The 18,752-nt window shown below is 41.1% G+C and overlaps 1 protein-coding gene across 2 annotated transcripts in view; it reads left to right on the top strand.

The window, feature by feature from the left end:
- Positions 1-18,752, top strand: part of LOC133529348 (rabankyrin-5) — a 69,411-nt gene that overhangs the window by 47,360 nt on the left and 3,299 nt on the right. For both annotated transcript variants that reach the window (XM_061867045.1, XM_061867044.1), the window contains 16 exons: positions 8,288-8,514; positions 8,746-8,889; positions 9,186-9,555; positions 10,067-10,251; positions 11,454-11,641; positions 12,465-12,618; positions 13,407-13,569; positions 13,777-13,853; positions 13,959-14,127; positions 15,013-15,249; positions 15,876-15,983; positions 16,776-16,888; positions 17,080-17,279; positions 17,704-17,816; positions 17,898-18,020; positions 18,464-18,588. In XM_061867045.1, the coding sequence (XP_061723029.1) occupies positions 8,288-8,514; positions 8,746-8,889; positions 9,186-9,555; positions 10,067-10,251; positions 11,454-11,641; positions 12,465-12,618; positions 13,407-13,569; positions 13,777-13,853; positions 13,959-14,127; positions 15,013-15,249; positions 15,876-15,983; positions 16,776-16,888; positions 17,080-17,279; positions 17,704-17,816; positions 17,898-18,020; positions 18,464-18,588 (2,696 nt within the window). The remainder of the gene's footprint in view (positions 1-8,287; positions 8,515-8,745; positions 8,890-9,185; positions 9,556-10,066; positions 10,252-11,453; positions 11,642-12,464; positions 12,619-13,406; positions 13,570-13,776; positions 13,854-13,958; positions 14,128-15,012; positions 15,250-15,875; positions 15,984-16,775; positions 16,889-17,079; positions 17,280-17,703; positions 17,817-17,897; positions 18,021-18,463; positions 18,589-18,752) is intronic.

The following is an 18,752-nucleotide window of genomic DNA, read 5'->3' on the forward strand; positions in this document are numbered from 1 at the left end:
GTTTAAGAAAGAAACCAATACACAATGTTTGTGTTCTAATTACTTTTGTTAATGAATTTGTTTACCATATACCAAATTAAATGAAGTAGGTAAAGAAGAATTTAGTTAATTTTAGCCTTTCCGCATTTGCACCTTCAGATGTGTTACAATATCTACTTACTTAAATTTGAGTTAGTGTTAATTTTATATTTCCGGCTCTTGATTTTACAGCTAAAATTCGGCCCGAGAGAGTACAGATTTGATGTCCATCTATCTAACGAGACCATTTAGGATCCAACTTATGAATATGGGAATTATATTTCTAGAACACCGAGAAGTCCCAGAACTAGGTCAGTAATGAAATGAGATGTGGCCTAGATATACCGACATTTGAAGCTCAGCTTAATCAGCTTTGTTACGTTTACTAATAACGTTGCCAGCATAGTTACGTCATGTCATGCAATAGAGTCGCGAAATGAGAAGGCCTTATCAATGTGCGATTTCATACGTTGTTGTTTCCTTTTGAATTTGACCTTTAAAGCTGTATTTACATGTTAGACTCGTTTCTCGAGTCATCTTTAGTTTAAACCTGCCCCTAGAAACAACGCGTATCCGAGGTCCGAATTATTACTTTTTGTCGTGAACTGGTCGCTTAACGTCATGAATAGCAGCTGCCCTGTAGACAACTAGAAACTGTTATAGTTTCGCCATGTCCGTCTGTCCGCGGCTTTGCTCCTTGAACGTTAGTGCTGGAAAGCTGCAATTTGGTATGGATAAGTACTTAAATCATGCATGGCGACAAAACGGTAAAAAAATGTAGAGTACACAAAGAGACAAAATGTTGTTTTTATTTAATTGTTTTTTTCGTTTTAACTCAATGGTATTTTAAAACGATTAAGGGTCTCCATTACCCATTTTTGATAAAGTAAATACTTTCGGAAATAATCGCTCCGAAAGAAAAAAAAAATGTGCCTCTCCTCCCTCTATCTTTTGAACTATAGGTCCAACAGAGGGCTCCTACAGAGCCCCCGTGAACAACATGCATGTAACTGCGTCGAAATTTCGGGAGCTCAAAAACGTGCGGCTGAGGGAGCTGCTGAGAACGCGGCGAGACAAAAACATTTGGCTTGAAACTGGTTTACGATTATTCCCTCTTGCTGTTAAGTCAGCCGGCCTTGGTGTTCCGATGCAAAGGATTTTGTGAGGGACCTGGGTAAGCGCTTGCGACCTAAGGGTTGCGATCCTAGGTCTGGCTGGTTCGTACCTGGTCCAACACATATGGTTGGTTGTTCAAAGTGGGAACGCCGCGGGTATTATAGGGACGTTTGTGTCGGGTACTTACTGGATTGGGATATAGGTTTCTTTTTTTATTATTACTAATGTACTCCCTTTTTAGGGTTCCGTAGCCAAATGGCATAAAACGGAACCCTTATAGTTTCGCCATGTCCGTCCGTCTGTCTGTCTGTCTGTCTGTCTGTCTGTCTGTCCGAGGCTTTGCTCCGTGGTCGTTAGTGCTAGAAAGCTGAAATTTGGCATGGATATATAAATCAATAAAGCCGACAAAGTCGTACAACAAAATCTAAAAATTTTTTTTTTTAGGGTACCTCCCCTTCACGTAAAGTGGGGGTGAATTTTTTTTTTCGCTTCAACCCTAGAGTGTGGGGTATCGTTGGAAAGGTCTTTCAAAACTAATAGGGGTTTTCAAGAAACATTTTTTGATAAAGTGAATATATTCGGAGATAATCGCTCCGAAAGAAAAATAAATGTGTCCCCCCCCCTCTAACTTTTGAACCATAGGTCCAAAAAATATGAAAAAAATCGTGGAAGTAGAGCTTAAGAAAGACATTAAATGAAAACTATAGCGGACATGATCAGTTTAGCTGTTTTTGAGTTATCGCAAAAAGTTTTCCCTTCATAGTAAAAAGACTTACTTTAATTAGATACTGATTATGTAAATTTGCCTATTTGTTTAACTCGGGTGAAAGGTACCGTTTCATCCCTTGGTTAACAATTTACTATACTTTAAGCTCCAGTTTAGCTTATTGTGACGGAAGAGTAACTACGGAACCCTACACTGAGCGTGGCCCGACATGCTCTTGGCCGGTTATTTAATTAATTTTGACTTATGTGGTTCTTATAAGTCTAGTGATTCCCGGTCGATGTAAGTCTAGTGACTCCTACAGAGTAAAGTCAAAAGTCAAAAGCTTTATATTCTTTTCATCACACTTGCTCGAAAATGATCTTATTTCATGCAGGTGTACTGAAGGTACCCTAGGGAGTTATTAAATTATGTAACTTATACATACACACCAAGTAGCATAAATGAGTTTCATTTTTAAAATACTGACATTTATAATTTAATATTTTTGTTCATGTTTAAAATTATTTAATTTGATTAATTTAAAAGCCGTTTAAAATATTTTTACATAATTTTCAATCGTGGCTGAATGCCGAATAGGTCTGTGCCTTCGATGCTTTTACCTGTCAAGAAATTACAAAATGGCGGACGAATGTTTGATATGTCACCGTGTTTAAGAATCATTTCGCTTAAAATTTAGTTTTATCTTTGCAAGTGTGATGAAAAACATTGTGTGTTACTCCGGGGGTAAGAATACTGCAAACTCGGGTCTTTAATTCCCTCCAGCCTGCACCTGTCGGGAATTACCACCCTCGTATCCAAAATTTCACTTACCCCCCCTCGTTGCACAATGTACTATAACTTATGAAGATTGAAATAGGTATATAACGTCACCCTTTGGCATTGAACTGGGAACATAATGTGACACCTGTGTGATCCTAGCAGACCAAGGGGTAAACACGACAGTGATGGCGCCCAACATTGCGACAAACGTTTTCATCCGGTCGTCATGTCAATTCATTGATTTGCCGTAGCAATCAACCAATTGACCGTCGCGGTGGGCGATTTATAAATAACTAGAATGCAGCATACATTGGCTTCTTCCTTGTCACATTAACCCTTTAGTGGATGATAACATATTTGTATGATAGCATGAAAAAATTTCAGTTGTGTTTTAGGAAAAATTAAGTATATAGTAGCTTACTAAAAAGACTTTCACACGCCTATGGAGGAAAACCGAAAAAACAGACTGCGAAACTAAAACAATCCGTTTTCCATATTCCCTACAAAAGCCTATAAATGGCGCATTACCCCGAGAGCGAGAGGTAAAATGACTCACAATTTCTTTAATTATACGAATGAATAATATCACGAGTACGATGATCCCATGCGGCTAGTCCATAACATGTGGGAGTACAATGTGTAAGGCATATCATTGGTGCTGTCACGCATGTCAATTGGTGTCTCTACCCTACTATTCAAAGACGTACGAGTCTTACGACACGAACTGACGTTTAGAAAGACTAGACACAAGCCCTTTAGAGACTTATCTAATAGTAACCATATCACTTGCGCTGCTAAGTCTAGATTGTGACTGCTTAACTCGTGTATTTAATGCTTTAGTTTCAACGACATGTTACACCGTGCATAGCAAATTAGAGCAGGCTCTTTCTAATTGTATAGGAACTTATTAAGTTATAACCCGTTATTAGGGAAGCCCGAAGCCGTATTAGGGAATAGTGAGCGAGGCAGGAAGTTTTTAAAGGAACTGGTTAGGTAAACTCACTTAGATAAGAGTAAAAACTGAAGTAGACATAGATGATGTTTTAATTAAATCTCGACGTTAAGGCGGTTAAATAGAAAAGAAATTTAAGTATGAAAGTAACAGCAACAAATAAAATAAGTATTGTAGATAAATAAGGTTTAAGACTAACAATAGTTAGTTGAATATCCTTCGGACGTTAAATACATTTCTTGCAGCAATTACATCACCGCCGCATCAAATATATAAGTTGTCAGGCAAACTTAGGTACAGTTGCCATCAGATATATCGGAGCGGCCAAGGTGCTCACAAATATCTGAACACGCCTCTATCGTCAAGGCGCTAGAGTGCGTGTTAGATATTGTTGAGGCTCTCATTCGCTCCGAAATGTCTGATGGCGACTGTGCCTATGCTACAGATGTAGTGCATAATTGTTTTTCATCGTATTTTCTCGGAAACGTTCGTATTTGTCATGCTAATTCAATCAATGTCAGTACTTTTTGTACCGAGTTGTACGTTCGTAAGTTTCCGTGAAAATACGATGGAAAATAATTATGCACTACATCTGTAGGTAATTAGGTGGACGATGTTTTGTCAACAACACTCACGTTTACTGTCGAATCTATGTTTTGTAAATACAATGACATCTATAAAATCACACAATCACAGCTAATAAGTAAATAAAAGCACGTATGTTTTCATTCCAAGAATCAATTAAATGCTTCAAAACTTTTTAAAGGTCTTAATGAGATGCCAAACAAAAGCATGTAACAATGAGGGTTGAGGACTTGATTCAACACGAAAATCGAACATTCGAAGCTAAATTAGCACGTGTTGCGTAACCGTGAAAGTGAACTATGTATTGTAATTCATCAAGTTACACTGACATCGCCACATGCGACGCGCATTTTAACTAACCAGCTGGACATTTAAAACAATTAATTTATACACTAGAAGAACGCAAACATTGTCAAGCGATGTTAAACTTTTTGACTTAGTAATAGAGGCTTTGAAGTGCCCTTGTATGATATATGTTTGTCAAAGGCATTAGAGTCATCATGACCGACTTATATAATAGTTACTTTATGTTCACGTAAATGAGGTGCGGTTATCTTAGGTATTAGAGATCCACTCGCATGTTTATAAGATTTCTATTAAAGTAATTATATCTCCGTTTATGAGTCAATACCTGACTCTACCTACACGCTTCGATAAATTAACAAATATTAAATTTATGCCTAATTATTAGCCTTGTATCTAAGCTATAAAAAATTACGAACGTACTAGTTAGTTAGTTAGTTAGTGCTTCTGGGCATTTTCCGCAAATCGACAACCATTGTGCCTATTTTGCGTGAAACGAGGTAGCGCTACTCTAACCACCCCAGCTCCTCCACGAAGCCTAGCAAAGTTTTCAGGTTGCTAAATGCCTCTCCTAGTGTGCACGGAGTCCCTAGGTATTTGTTCCTGTATACTTCTACCTGTTTGCAGTCTAGGAGAATATGTTTTGTTGTTTCTTCTTCTTCCATGCACGCTCTGCACATGGGGCTGTCTGTTTTACCCATATTGTGTAGGTGTTTGTTAAGTGTGTTATGTCCCGTAATTAATCCTACTATTTTACGTAGTTGATGTCTAGGTGTTTTCAGTAGTATTTTGGTGAGTTTGTGGTTCAGTTCCGGTAGAAAATCCTTGGTCTGCCTGCATGTGTCCATTTCCTTCCAGTATTTATTGTGCAGTTGTCTGTGATGTAGGTCTAGCTGGTTGTGTATATAGGATATTGGTAGGGGTATGATGGGCTCGGGTCCATATGCCGGCGTTTCTGAGCCTTTCCTGGCCAGTTCGTCCGCTGCATCGTTTCCTCTTGATCCACTATGCCCCTTTATCCATTGAATTGTTACTTTGTTGCCTTCTTTGCTCACTTCCGTGAGGCTTCGATGACATTCGAGTACGAGTTCTGAATTAAGTTTGTCGCTGCATAGCGCTTGTAGTACTGATTTACTGTCTGATAGTATTAGTATATTTTCGTGTTTCACTTGTCGTCTTGTTATAGCATTGCAAGCTTCTATTATTCCCACACATTCAGCTTGGAATACCGTGTTATGTTCTCCCAGGGGTTTTGAGATGTGTATATTCAGGTCCTCCGAGAAGACACCACATCCTGTCCCTTCAAATGTTTTTGAGCCATCTGTGAATATTCTTAGGTTAGTTTGGTCTAGTCCTTCTTTAGGATCTTCTGTTAATGATATGGCGTATTCTTTCCAGAAGATCATAGTTTTTGGTGTTTTGTCGATGGGCGCCTCCAGCATGGGTAGTTTTGAGATCATATTTTCATAGATCTTCTTGTGCGATGAGCTGAAGGATGTCCATAGGTTTAGCTTTTTCAACCGAAGAGCCGTGGCAGCCGCTTCTTTTTGTATGTATATGTGTAATGGTAGGAGTCCTAGCATTATTTCTAGCGCCGCAGTCGGAGTAGTTCGCATACAGCCCGTCGCAGCCACACATGCTAGTCTTTGTGTTTTGTTTAGTTTGTCTATTACCGTGGTTAACTGGGTGCGGGGCCACCATACGACCGCGCCGTAGCTGATCATTGGCATTATTACCATTTTGTATAGCCACAGTATGATGTGAGGAGCAAGTCCCCATCTCTTGCCCACCATCCTCCGGCATTGCCAAAAGGCTACTGTTGCTTTGTTTAGTTTATTGTCCAGGTGTTTGTTCCAGTTCAGTCTATCGTCCAGGATTATGCCTAGGTATTTTACATCCTTTGAAAGTGTCAATCTTGTGCCAAAAAGGGTTGGCAGTTCGTATGTACCCAGTTTTCGTTTGTGTGTGAAGAGAATTGTGTCGGTCTTTTTTGGGTTTACGAACGTACTATTAACATCAGTTATCTAATATCCTGCATGTATTTCAAGTACTAACTTATCAGTTTTTCTAGCGAGTCTGCCAGTGGCTGCTGTACTCGGTACGAACAGTATCAGTTAGTGTGACCCCGCCATTTTGTTTTTTTTAAAACTACTACTAATTTGGGTTAGTGAATATTTCATAGAAAGTTTATATTTTATAATATGTGTGTAGATAAAATAGTGTTTGTAACTGTACATAATTAGGCATTAAAACACTTGTCTTACTTCGTTCGTTTCTTAAGCCCACACTCGTGTATTTTAATGCCTTTTATTATGTAGCAGTCACATAAACTACTATTGTATAGTTCCTTCGAGTACCTACTGGCCATTTTAGTCTGTAGCAATGTCAGATCACTCCAGTTATCTATACTATTCCCTTACCTCTACCTCTCTAGACGAACATGAACAAAGGTTAGTTTAATATACAGAGTCGTCACTGGTATTTTATTTATCAATTTAAAATTCTGTAAAAAGAAACGGTTTCGGGGGAAACTTAACGGAAACCACAAATCTAGATATCAGCGTTTCTGAAAATTCACTCCCTAAGGGGGTGAAAAAGGGGTCGAAAACCCTTCTAGGGGGTTTAGAGAGATTATATCGAGAACAATTTTTTTCAGTCAAGGATTGAAACTGTCTTCGTAGGTTGTTGCAGACAAATGTCATGCGTTGTAAAACTATTAACAAATGATTAACCGTCCCTACTGCTGCTATCTTTTGCTGCATATGGTCTGCGCTCATGTAGAATATATAACCACCAACGGCACCAACATACAAATCCATGCGTACGAATTTAATTTATAATCATGAGTACATCTTGCAGTCAGGCACATTGCAAAAGATATCCATAAAATGCATATTTCGAAACGTATCCGATCCTCCCACGACATACGCGTACTGCAAGTGTGCACTGGCGACGGCATAAAAGGACGTGCGGCGAAAAGCAATGGTGACATAATAACTGTACTGTTTCCGATGCTTTATTTATATGCCTTCAGCGTACCCGGCTCAAGTCTTATTTCAACTATGAACGTGTCTCGGACCATGATTACTTTGTGTAAGATACGACGAGTCAGATGCAATGTGCGTAGCGCCGAAGAGCAAGGGATTGCTTATGTTATTTGTTAAATATATGTATAGGTAAATATTTACAGAGGTCAAAGAACATTATTTTTGACTGTGGGCATATAGTAATATGGACCCTAGCCTCTCGATAAATCAAAAGGCAGTTCAGTAGGTATACTAATCATAAGAGCAACATAGTATTGATGTAAAAGTCGACATTTTGCAGAAATGTAAATAAAACTGGTTAGTATCTATTCAAGAATGTTAAGTTAAGACCAGTAATGGGCTTAATAATTTGTGTAACATAAGTAGATAATTAATATTGATTTTGATGTAAACTGATAAAGACTTGTAAGAATAATTATAGTTGCACTTTTATCGTCTGCTGCGTGGACGACTGCTTCTCCATCACCACATCCACAACTGTAGTCCACATTTTCCTTCCTGGATATTTGCATTATGGAAAATATTTTTATACCTACATTGTATTGTATATTAACCATAGGTGTTCCCCTCTCCTTGTTTTTTATTTATATTTACTATTATTAAGCAATATAAGTCTGTAAGTATACAAAGTATATTATGATCGTAAAACGCAACAAATAACTACTTTGTCGTAACGTAACATGACAAGCACAAACATGTGAGACGCCTTTACCTAATGTCCCCCTTTCGAACTCAATTAGCGTCCTAATTACCATCTATTAAAATGTATACTTGTTACAGCTAACAGACATCGTGAACGCGATGTCGTCGCGCGGAGAGCTCCCCTTGGAGCTCGCTCTCCGCGGCCACAGTACGTCCATCGCCACCACCCTTCTTCAACACTGTGCTGATGCCAATGCCAGGGGCGCCCGCGGCAGGACCTTACTGCATCGGTCGATAGACTCGAGAGATTCATTCTCCGCTAAATTCTTAGTAGATAACGGGGCCGACTGTAACCTTACTACTAAGTAAGTAAATTAATTATGAGGCATTGGCCATTGGAGCTCGCTATCTGCCACAACGCCTACGTCACGATCCTCCTTCAACACTGTGCTGCCAATGCACGTGGCGCTTATAATCAAAATCATGATAAGCTCTATATGCTTACATAACTCTAATGCCGTTAATCATATTCTTACACCTTAGCTTGGATAATTGATAAAGTTACAAATAGCCTTCTAAGTACTATTTACTTTCAGGGAGGAAGGCGACACAGCACTGCACCTTATAGCCGGATTGACTGCAAGCTCTTGCGATGAGGAAACTATGGACCAGATGGCAGAAATCGCGGAAGTCATGATTGAAAAAGGCGCTGATATTAATAGACAAAATCGGAAAGGATTGTAAGTTCCAAACCAAACACAAAAAGACTCGTGAACACCTGGCTTTATTCCAAAATCACCAACCAAAATTCATATCCAAAATCACAAACACATATATTAGATATGTAATATGTTGTAATACTAAGTTCTACTTGAGTCAAAAAGTGTGCCTGTGGCTGCTTATGACATTTTGACACGTTAATTTGAGTAAACATGAGTCTTATGACAATATAAGATATATGACATGATGGCATATAAAAAATAAAAATTAAATAAATAAATTATAAATACTAAGTTTTAAATAATATTTTTTTTAGCACACCACTACATCAAGCAGTCATAGCACGAAATCAAAGGATATTTGATCTCCTACTCAAACAACCAGCTTTAGATACAAACTTGCGGAATCTAACCGACGAACATCCACCTCTCTACTACGCACTAGTCGACGATAGACGGGCTTCGATCTCTTCTAGCGAAACTCTAGTCATGAATGGGTCTAACCCATTCGATGCGCCAGTGACCAATACTGCGGCGTTTACTGAAGACCCAGTGGAGGGAAAGACTGAGAGTATCGTGGAGAGAGGGTTTGCTGCTAAGCTATTGGCGAGAGGGTGTCAAATGAATCCAGTGTATTCCGGCTCTGGGGATAGCTTACTACATATTCTGGCGCAGGGATGGTTTGAGGTACGTAGTTTTTTATAGCTGCTCTTAGACTTGAACTCTTGTTTCCTAGGCGTTGATTGACCACGAGCAAGTTTCAATTTTTTTTTCAATTTTCAGCGAAGCCCGTCATTGAATTGGCTCTGTGTCACTATTTATGTTGTTATTAGCATAGTTATAGCTGTTGGTTCTCCATGTAAATAAAATAAATAAATAAATGATTGTCATGAACGCCTTCAACTTATTCCTACGATTTATTGGGTGCAAAGTTTAGAGTGAAATAATGTATTATACGAATCCGATCTCACTGATGTAAGGTGACTTTTAAACCTGCTGATTTATTCAATTGAATAATTTAGCGCACACCTGGTGTTATTTTATGTTAAAATAGAAGAACAACGGCATTTCATTTAAGAACAACCTTGATCGGTAAAGTGTAAAGTTAACAATAAATACGATAAATATCCATCGAGTTACTTGTCACTTGGCGTAATTATTTGAGTAATTGCGTATTAACCTTATCTTCTCTCTTTAGGACTCAGCTGTTTTTCTGACGGCGCATCTAAACGGTGATCTTAACCATACGAACGAGGCGGGCCTAACAGCTTTACACGCAGCCTGCGCTAACGGCCTGGCGCGCCTGACAGCCTCGCTTTTAGAACACGGCGCGAGGCCCAACTTGCAGACCTCGTATGGGGAACAAGAGGATACAGCCTACAGGTTAGTTAACATCGCTTACAGTGGCTGATTAATATAAACGGTGTAAACCTCAAGAAAGACGGGGTCAAGATTGCGGTACTACATGCTGATGCTTTTACTAACGGACTTGTGAGCCTCGCTGTTAGAACGCGGCTCTAAGCCTAACCAACCTGCTGCTAAAAAGGGATACAACTTTTATACAAGAGGAATATAAATAAAAGATTGGTAAGGTTTTTATGGAAGAACCTTACAAAGGTAGCTTTAGGGGATCAATCACCCAACCACCTAATTGGCTAAATAAGCCTACAAAGAAACCGTATCACGTGGGCCGGCACTGAGACTAATTCGCCATGTATGCACAAGGATCGAACGTTGACCGGAAAACGATGATGCTCGTACACGTCAACATTGCGTAGGAGGCGCCGTGTCATACATTGAGTTGTAATTTAGTCACACATTACACTTTAATTAGCTAAACTATATTTCAATTCATTGATTGTAGAGGAAGATGTAAAGACTAAGAAAAACAATTACTGGTAAACGGCGCTGTACGGCTTCTTACAACATGCGACTCCTCTGGTAGCCTTGTATGTAATCAAATTATTTGTTTGTTTATCCAGTTACCACGAAACATATGGCGACGTATCTCGTACGTCTCGTACTGTATCACTAAAGAACAAAGTATTTCTTCTTACACTTGCGAAACGTGGACGCTAACCATGTGCGGAATGAAGAGGCACAAAGAGCTATGGAACGCAGTATCGCTGCGATAAAATACGAAACGAGGAGATCCGGTGACGGACTAAAGTAGTAGACATCGGTCGATGGGTTGCTACTCTGAAATGGACTGGGCTGGGCACGTGTGTCGCTGAGATGATGGGAGGTGGAGCAAGTGTGTCCTAGCGTGGAGACCTCGTTCTAAAAGGCCTGATCACAGACCTCCAACCAGATGGGAGGATGACATTAAAAAGATTGCAGGCTCACTCTGGACGAGAGAAACGGCAAATCGGGCTGCTTGAAGAAAAATTGGAGAGGCGTATATACAGTGGACGCATACTCGCTGATGAAGAGAAGATATGGCGCCGTACAATACCATCTACATCAGAAACGATTTATATTGGACTGTACATCTCTTCTACTATCAATAACTCATTGACAAAAGCAACTTCAATAAAGGTTATTTACGGGGAGATGATTTACTTACATATACCGTGTAATTTCAGACAAACTCCACTCCACCTAGCTGTGCTAAGCAACCACGAGACCGCCGTCCTAGCCATCCTGGAACACAAAAAACTCATCGAAAAAGGCGACATGCCGGCCACTGACCGTAGCAACGTCAGCTTACTGCCTAATCTTAACTTAAAGAACTCTGAGGGAGACACACCTGTCAGTCTCGCTCTGTCTGAAGGTAAGTAAAATCATCATGTTTCAGACAAACTTCCTTCCACTAACCATACTTATCAACCACGAGACTGCCGTCCTAGCCATCCTGGAGCACAAGAAACTCATCGAGAAAGGCGACATGCCTGCAACTGACGGTAGCAACGTCGGCTTACTGTCTAATCTTAACTTGAAGAACTCTACAGGGAGACACGCTTGTCAGTCTCGCTCTGTCTGAAGGTAATTGTAGAGTCATCCACGAGACCGCCGTCCAAGCCATCCTTGAACACGAGATTCACATCGGGAAAGGCGATATGCCGGCCACAAATAAAAGCAACGTCAGTTTACTGCCTAATAATCTTAACTTGAAGAACTCTATCAGAGACACGCTAGTCAGTCCCGCTCTGTCTGAAGGTAAGTAAAGTCATAATATTTCAGACAAACTTCCCTCCACTAGCCACTGTTATCAAACACGAGAGAAAATCGCGAAACCTAAAGGAAAATGATGTCACTTCATGTATGAAAACAATAGGTACACACCTGTGTAAAAATACAGGTATACAATTTTGAGTTTTGATTCTTAGACCTGAGTTATGGTTCGCATCATCGTACCGAATGCATTGTTATTACAAATATAATATGCATAATATATTTGAATATAATAATGAACATTTTTACGCGAATTTAAAATTAATTAATGCAATACGAGGTACCTTTATTTGCTTATAATAAATAAGTCTGCTCTATGCTACTTACGTTTTACTTATATTATTTTGCTAGCCGCTTTGAGTGGTAATCTTATCGAACTATTATGGTATCAAGTAAACAACTATGCATCCATATTTCTTTAGGGCACAAAAATCTAGTGGCGCCCCTGATAGAGGCCGGTGCGGACCCGAACGTGCGCAACGGCAAGGGCTTCACAGTATTACACCAGGCTATTGTGGAAGAGGACTCCAAAACCGCAATCTATTTGTTAGATCATGGAGCAGATATGGATTCGTTGTAAGTTATTACTATTACCATTTTCGACTCAGTTTACCATTGACTTGAAAAGCTTTAGAAGGCAGACCGTCTGCCGCAGATGTCCGCTGTAAATCCATTTCACATCACCCTGGATCTACTTTCCTTCTGGTTTATATTCAAATTATATGCAACGGTAGCCATAATACCACGCCAAGCCAAGAGCTCAAAATAGTTTATTTCCGTGACTTTATAACATCTTTGCTAACCAGCCACTCTGACCTCCACGGATCAAGCTGCTACTATAACATAGTATTGTAAATTAACTAGAGCGTTGTCATTGCTATTATTACGAGTATCATATCCCAATTTCCGGAGCTATACTCTGTATCTTTAAGTATTTAAATAAAAGTAAACAAAATCTACCCTCAAATAAGCCAGTTGAGGGAAGATGAAAACATTACATGATCAAATAATGTAGGTTAAACTCAGATCTTTCTGTCACAGATCCAAGCGGTTTTGTATTTGGTTGTAACCAATAAATGTTATAACTACCCGAAAATGTACAAATTGTTTGTTTACTTTTATTTAAATACCTAAAGATACAGATTATAGCTCTCCTTCTAAATATATCTTTGTCCGCCATTTCAATAAATACCTTAATTGTGACCGCGGCAGACAAAACGTCCTAATTTGTCGCTTTCTATAAGGACGCCGTAACAGGTTATTCGTATAAAGATACAAGCAAATCTCGTCCTAATGGCAAGTGACAAAGTGGGACGTTTTGCCGGCCGCGGTCACAAATATTTAAACATAAAACATCTTCATAGAACGGAGGCCGGCGAAACGCCTCTACAACTAGCCATACACTGTCGCCTTGGGCTTGTGGTAGAAGCTCTGTGCGTGAGAGGCGTAGATATGAGTCGCCTCGACGCCAACGGAGTGCCGCCGCTATGGGCAGCCCTTGATTCCGGACAGGAAGAAGTTGCTAGCGTAAGTTGACTCTTACGAGTAACAAGTTATCGTAAGATTCACTTTCTTTTGGCTCGTTATAAGACGTTGCCTTAGGCTTGTAATAGAAGTCTTATTGAGTTACGGGTCGTCGTCGCCTCGTCTGCAAACAATTCTGGATATATGTCATCGATTTTTGAATCGGTTCCCAATAAAGTTCATACTCGTAATCTTATTGCTTTTTCCTAGATTCTAGTACGAAATGGCGCTGATGCTGACTGCTGGGGACCAGGGCCTGATGGCTGCTTGCAAACGTTACTACACAAGTAAGACCGATTTTATCCACATCACCCGTGTACTTAAAAAAAATAAGACATGTATTTGTTTTATTCTTTGACTGGCAAAATTATTCTAGAGCCGTATCTTTCCAGAGCTATCGACGAAAACAAGGAAAATCTAGCGACGTTCCTGATCCGTTCCGGCTGCGACGTGGAGTCGTCGCGTCGCGCCGGCGCTGCGGGTGAAGGCGCCGACGTGGCCAACGAGAAGCAGTCGCCGCTACATCTGTGCTGCACCTGGGGGCTCACTGATGTTATACAGGTGACAAGCATCTCTAGCAACGTTCCTGATCCGTTCCGGCAGTGGCATGGTGTCCTCAGGGGGGAAAGCGCCGACATGGCCAATGAGAAGCAGTCGCTGATACATCTGTGCTGCACCTGGGGGCTCACTGATGTTATACAGGTGACAAGCATCTCTAGCAACGTTCCTGATCCGTTCCGGCAGTGGCATGGTGTCCTCAGGGGGGAAAGCGCCGACATGGCCAATGAGAAGCAGTCGCTGATACATCTGTGCTGCACCTGGATACCTTACATGAGGGACACGCCAATCAGGCTCCAACGGCCAGGTTACAGTTGGCTTTTCATCAGAAGAACTTTTTATAGACCAGTGGACCTCTTATACTTAACTTAATGTTTGTTAGGGTTCACTAGGATTTTTATAAAACCATGACGTTTATCCTTTGAACGCCAGGAACCCTCAGGCGCCGTGACTTGCCATGCTGAGTGTGCCAAGAACTAAAATTGTATGTCGTACGCTGCCGAATCATGCTAGCTCGTACCAATACCGTGACTATTTTGTCTAAGAAAAATGGCGAACAATACGCTAAAGGCATTGTTATTATAAGAATTCCTACTTGTTGATATTACGCTTTTTGCGCCTCATATAGTTCTTGTCATCCACGATGATGCACAGATTTGTCAAATCTAACCTTTAATAATATGACAATACGAGTCAAGGCACGCGTCTTAGTGAATGACACAATAAAATAATGGTTAAATAGATGTCGAAAAGCCCCATAAAGGTATTGCTTGAATATCTTTTATTCGCTTTTCTGGCCACACTAGCGCATGGCATACTTTACTATACCTTCTGCATTATGTTAAATAGACTTAATAAGTACATATTTTTCATTGTGTTTATTGACAGACTTTACTAGAACACGGCGCCAACATCAACTCCAAAGACTCCGAAGGGAAGACTCCCCTCCACATCGCAATCGAAAACCAGCACGAGGGAATCATCTCTCTCCTTCTCTCCCAGCCAGGCATAGACTTGTCGGCGAGGGACAACAAGGGCGTGTCGCCTTTCGCTGCCGCTCTTACGGCTAGGAATAATAAGGCTGCGCAAGCTATACTTACGAAGAATCCGTCGGCAGCAGAACAAGTAAGAAAAAAATCGTTTGTTTTATGCCAATGAACTTATTCGACTATGAACGTTTTACCCGCCACGTCTAATTTATAAAACAATAATGTAACATAACAATTCTACTTGTAGCTTCAAACGTTAGCTAATCGGGCCACTGATGTCTTGGTGGGAGCGCTGGTGGCCTAGCGGGGAGAGCGTGCGACTTGCAATCCGGAGGTCGCGGATTTAAACCCCGACTCATACCAATGAGTTTTTCTGGAGTTACATATGTACGAAATATTATTTGATATTTACCAGTCGCTGTTCGTTGAAGGAAAACATTGTGCGGAAACCGGACTAATCCCAATAAGGCCTAGTTTACCCTCTGGGTTGTACAGTCAGATGGCAGTCGCTTTCGTAAAAACTAGTGCCTACGCCTGTTCTTGGGATTAGTTGCCAAGCGGACCCCAGGCTCCCATGAGCCGTGGCAAAATGCCGGGACAACGCGAGGAAGATGATATTTCGATATAATGGGAAACTTACAGAAATTTTATCAAAATACCTACTTGCCAAAATCGACTGTTTTCTGTTACGCTGTTTATAATCGCATGGAACATAGTACAGTAGCTAGTAGGTGCGTACTGATCAGCTTTATCTGGACACAGGTGGACAAGAAAGGGCGCAACTTCCTCCACGTTGCGATACAGAAGTGCGACATGGAGAGCGTGATGTTCCTGCTGTCCGTCGAAGTGGACGTAAACTCGCGCATACAGGTACAGCTGTTTGTATTTGGCCGTGCTTTTTCAGTCTGTTTGGAAAGTAAGCAATTCCAAACGCTTGTTGTACCTATGAAGTCGCTGGAATTTTATGTTGATATAATGGAGGTGTTCATTAGGAATAATAGGAATACATGTGTTTGTACCTGTTGTTAGTGTAATTTAGAATGCTTACATTAGGTCCTCGGCATTTTTGCCGAAGTCGCGCTTATCTGACTTACCTAGTTATTTGAGTCAAACCAAAATAATTATAGTCTATTTATAGAAATATAAATTGGATGATACATAGGATAGCAGCACGGTAACGCCGCTTTACATTAGTCCCTGATCGCTTCTTTTGACGACACGTGTTTCTAATTGTCCTAGTAATTACAATGATTTATTATAACTCAGGATAGGTTAAAGGCGTTCCAAAATTGAAGCGCTTACCTTGTGACAAATTGTACAAGTCGCACCTGGGCAAGCGTGAAAAGGCGAGTCCACACAGAGCGAGCAGCCTCGCGAGGAAATTTCCTCGCGCGGCCGCGTGCTCGTGTAACTTGCCTCAGCTAAGCCAATTTACTTGGCATTGGCGCCACTAGGCACGTCTACACTAGCCGTTTTATGCGCGAGGAAATTACCTCGCGCGTATGCTCTCACGCTCTGTGTGGACCCCTTCTAAATACGCACGTGCTAAATTTAAGTATTTTTTTGTTTTCCTTATGTATGGTATAAGTATAATGTATCTATAATTAACAAATCAATGTATACTCTATTGTGCGTAATATAAAGTGCATATTCGCCACACAGGACAGTAGCACGCTGGCGCCGCCCTTGCACTTGGCGGCCGCGGTGGGCAACGAGGTGCTGCTTCGGAGTCTACTACTCGCGGGCGCGAGGCCCAACGATCGGGATGCTCAGAAGTAAGTCAACATCATCCTACACGGTGTTTTTTTTTATTATTATTTGATTAAATTATTAGTTATGCATTAGTTTGCATTTTAACGGAGCTTTAAAAGAACACCGTGTATAGATCTAAGTATCCGAGATCCGAGGTTCAAGGTAGGCGCTAGCTTCGTTTCCTTGATCCTCAATGTGAAATGTATCCGGGCAGACGCACCGCCCTGCACGTGGCCGCCGGCGCGGGGCACGCCAGCATCGTGTCGGCGCTGCTGGGCGGCGGCGCGGAGTGCGGCGCGGTGGACGCGGCGGGCGACAACGCGCTGCACGTGTGCGCGCGCGAGGGCCACGCCGCCGCCGCGCGCGCGCTGCTCGCCGACTCCGACGTCGACGCGGCCGCCGTCAACCTCAAGGGTCAGTTGTACCTATCCTCTCCTCGGAAGCTTACCTTCCGCCCCCATTTGCCTGTAGAATCGGCTGGGTTTGCTATACCATGCCTCATTCTGGCAATGCTTGATTTTTCATAAAAGTGGACAATTATGGCACAATCACACTGAGTCGTTCTCTGTCTGTAAACAATGGCCTTGCAACCTCACATTTTGCATTCGGCGACTAACCCAATGAACGTCCCAGTGTAACTGCATATTTAGAGGCTTAAAGTGCAAGGTTTAATGTTGCATCATATTAATTTCCTAACGGCCGCCATTTATAATTTTCGCAAATTGTGCCGCTGTTGAAAGCTACCATTTTCAATTCAAAGTGAATTCACGCATCGTACCAAAAGCCGAAAAAATAAATTGCCTTGTTCTTTGAGTCAAACATAATATTGTTTTTGCAGGTCGCAATCCCTTGCACGAGCTGGCCTGGTGCAAGAAAGATAACGCCGCAGCGATCTGCGAAATATTCATTGAGCTCATGCCAGATTACCCCATCAACAGGACAGACTTGCAGGTATTACATGTTAAATGAAAACCTAAGGTCATTAGAATAAGGTTCATTTCTATTTTATTGATTTTATATTTTAACTCGCAGGGCAATACTCCGCTTCTATTAGCGTATATGAACGGGCAAGCGGCCATGTGCAAAGTATTGGTCCGCGCGGGTGCGTGCCTGGCTCAGGAGAATAAGGATGGCGTTTCTATATTTAATTATCAGGTCAGTCAAATAATAGTTTATATGTTGACTTTTTGTTGTGTATGTGACTTTAACTCTAGTGCCAATACCTATTTCTCTTCAGATGGAATACATCTTATTAAAGTTGATGAAATTATAACTGTCTTTTTATAAACGGCTTTCTAGCCTTGTGGGTAGTGACCCTCCCTACGAAGCATAAGGTCCTGGGTTCGAATCCTGGTAATGGTATTTATTTGTGTGTTCACTACGAAGATTTGTTCCTGAATTATGGATGTTATCTATGTATCTTATTATGTATATCATCGCTTAGTGCCCATAGTACACACTTTGCTTAGTTTGGAGATAGTTCGATCTGTGTAAGATTGTCCCCAAAATATGTATTTTAAATTCAATAGACATTTTCCGTTGCGGGAACTTGCCATAAGATTTCTTGTCTGGATATCTGCACGTCCACTATTCCTCAGGTGGCGACAAAGCAACTGCTGCACCGGCTCCTGGACGCGCTGCCGGCGGAGGCGCCGTGGGCCGAGAGCGACCTGTGCCAGGAGTGCGGCACCAAGTTCACGCTCACCATGAGGAAACACCATTGGTAACTTCACTTCACTGATAGTAACCAAACTTACCTGATATCAAAGATAATTTGAAATAGAGGTGGATTGTCAAAGATAATTTTGTAGCCACAGTAAATTTACTGTCATTCTTTCTGACTTTGATCCTTATTCTTTCACTGATATGTGTTAAATTTGTTAAATA

The sequence above is a fragment of the Cydia pomonella genome, chromosome 20 (genome assembly GCF_033807575.1).
Source record: "Cydia pomonella isolate Wapato2018A chromosome 20, ilCydPomo1, whole genome shotgun sequence".
In the NCBI taxonomy this organism is placed as follows: Eukaryota; Metazoa; Arthropoda; class Insecta; order Lepidoptera; family Tortricidae; genus Cydia; species Cydia pomonella.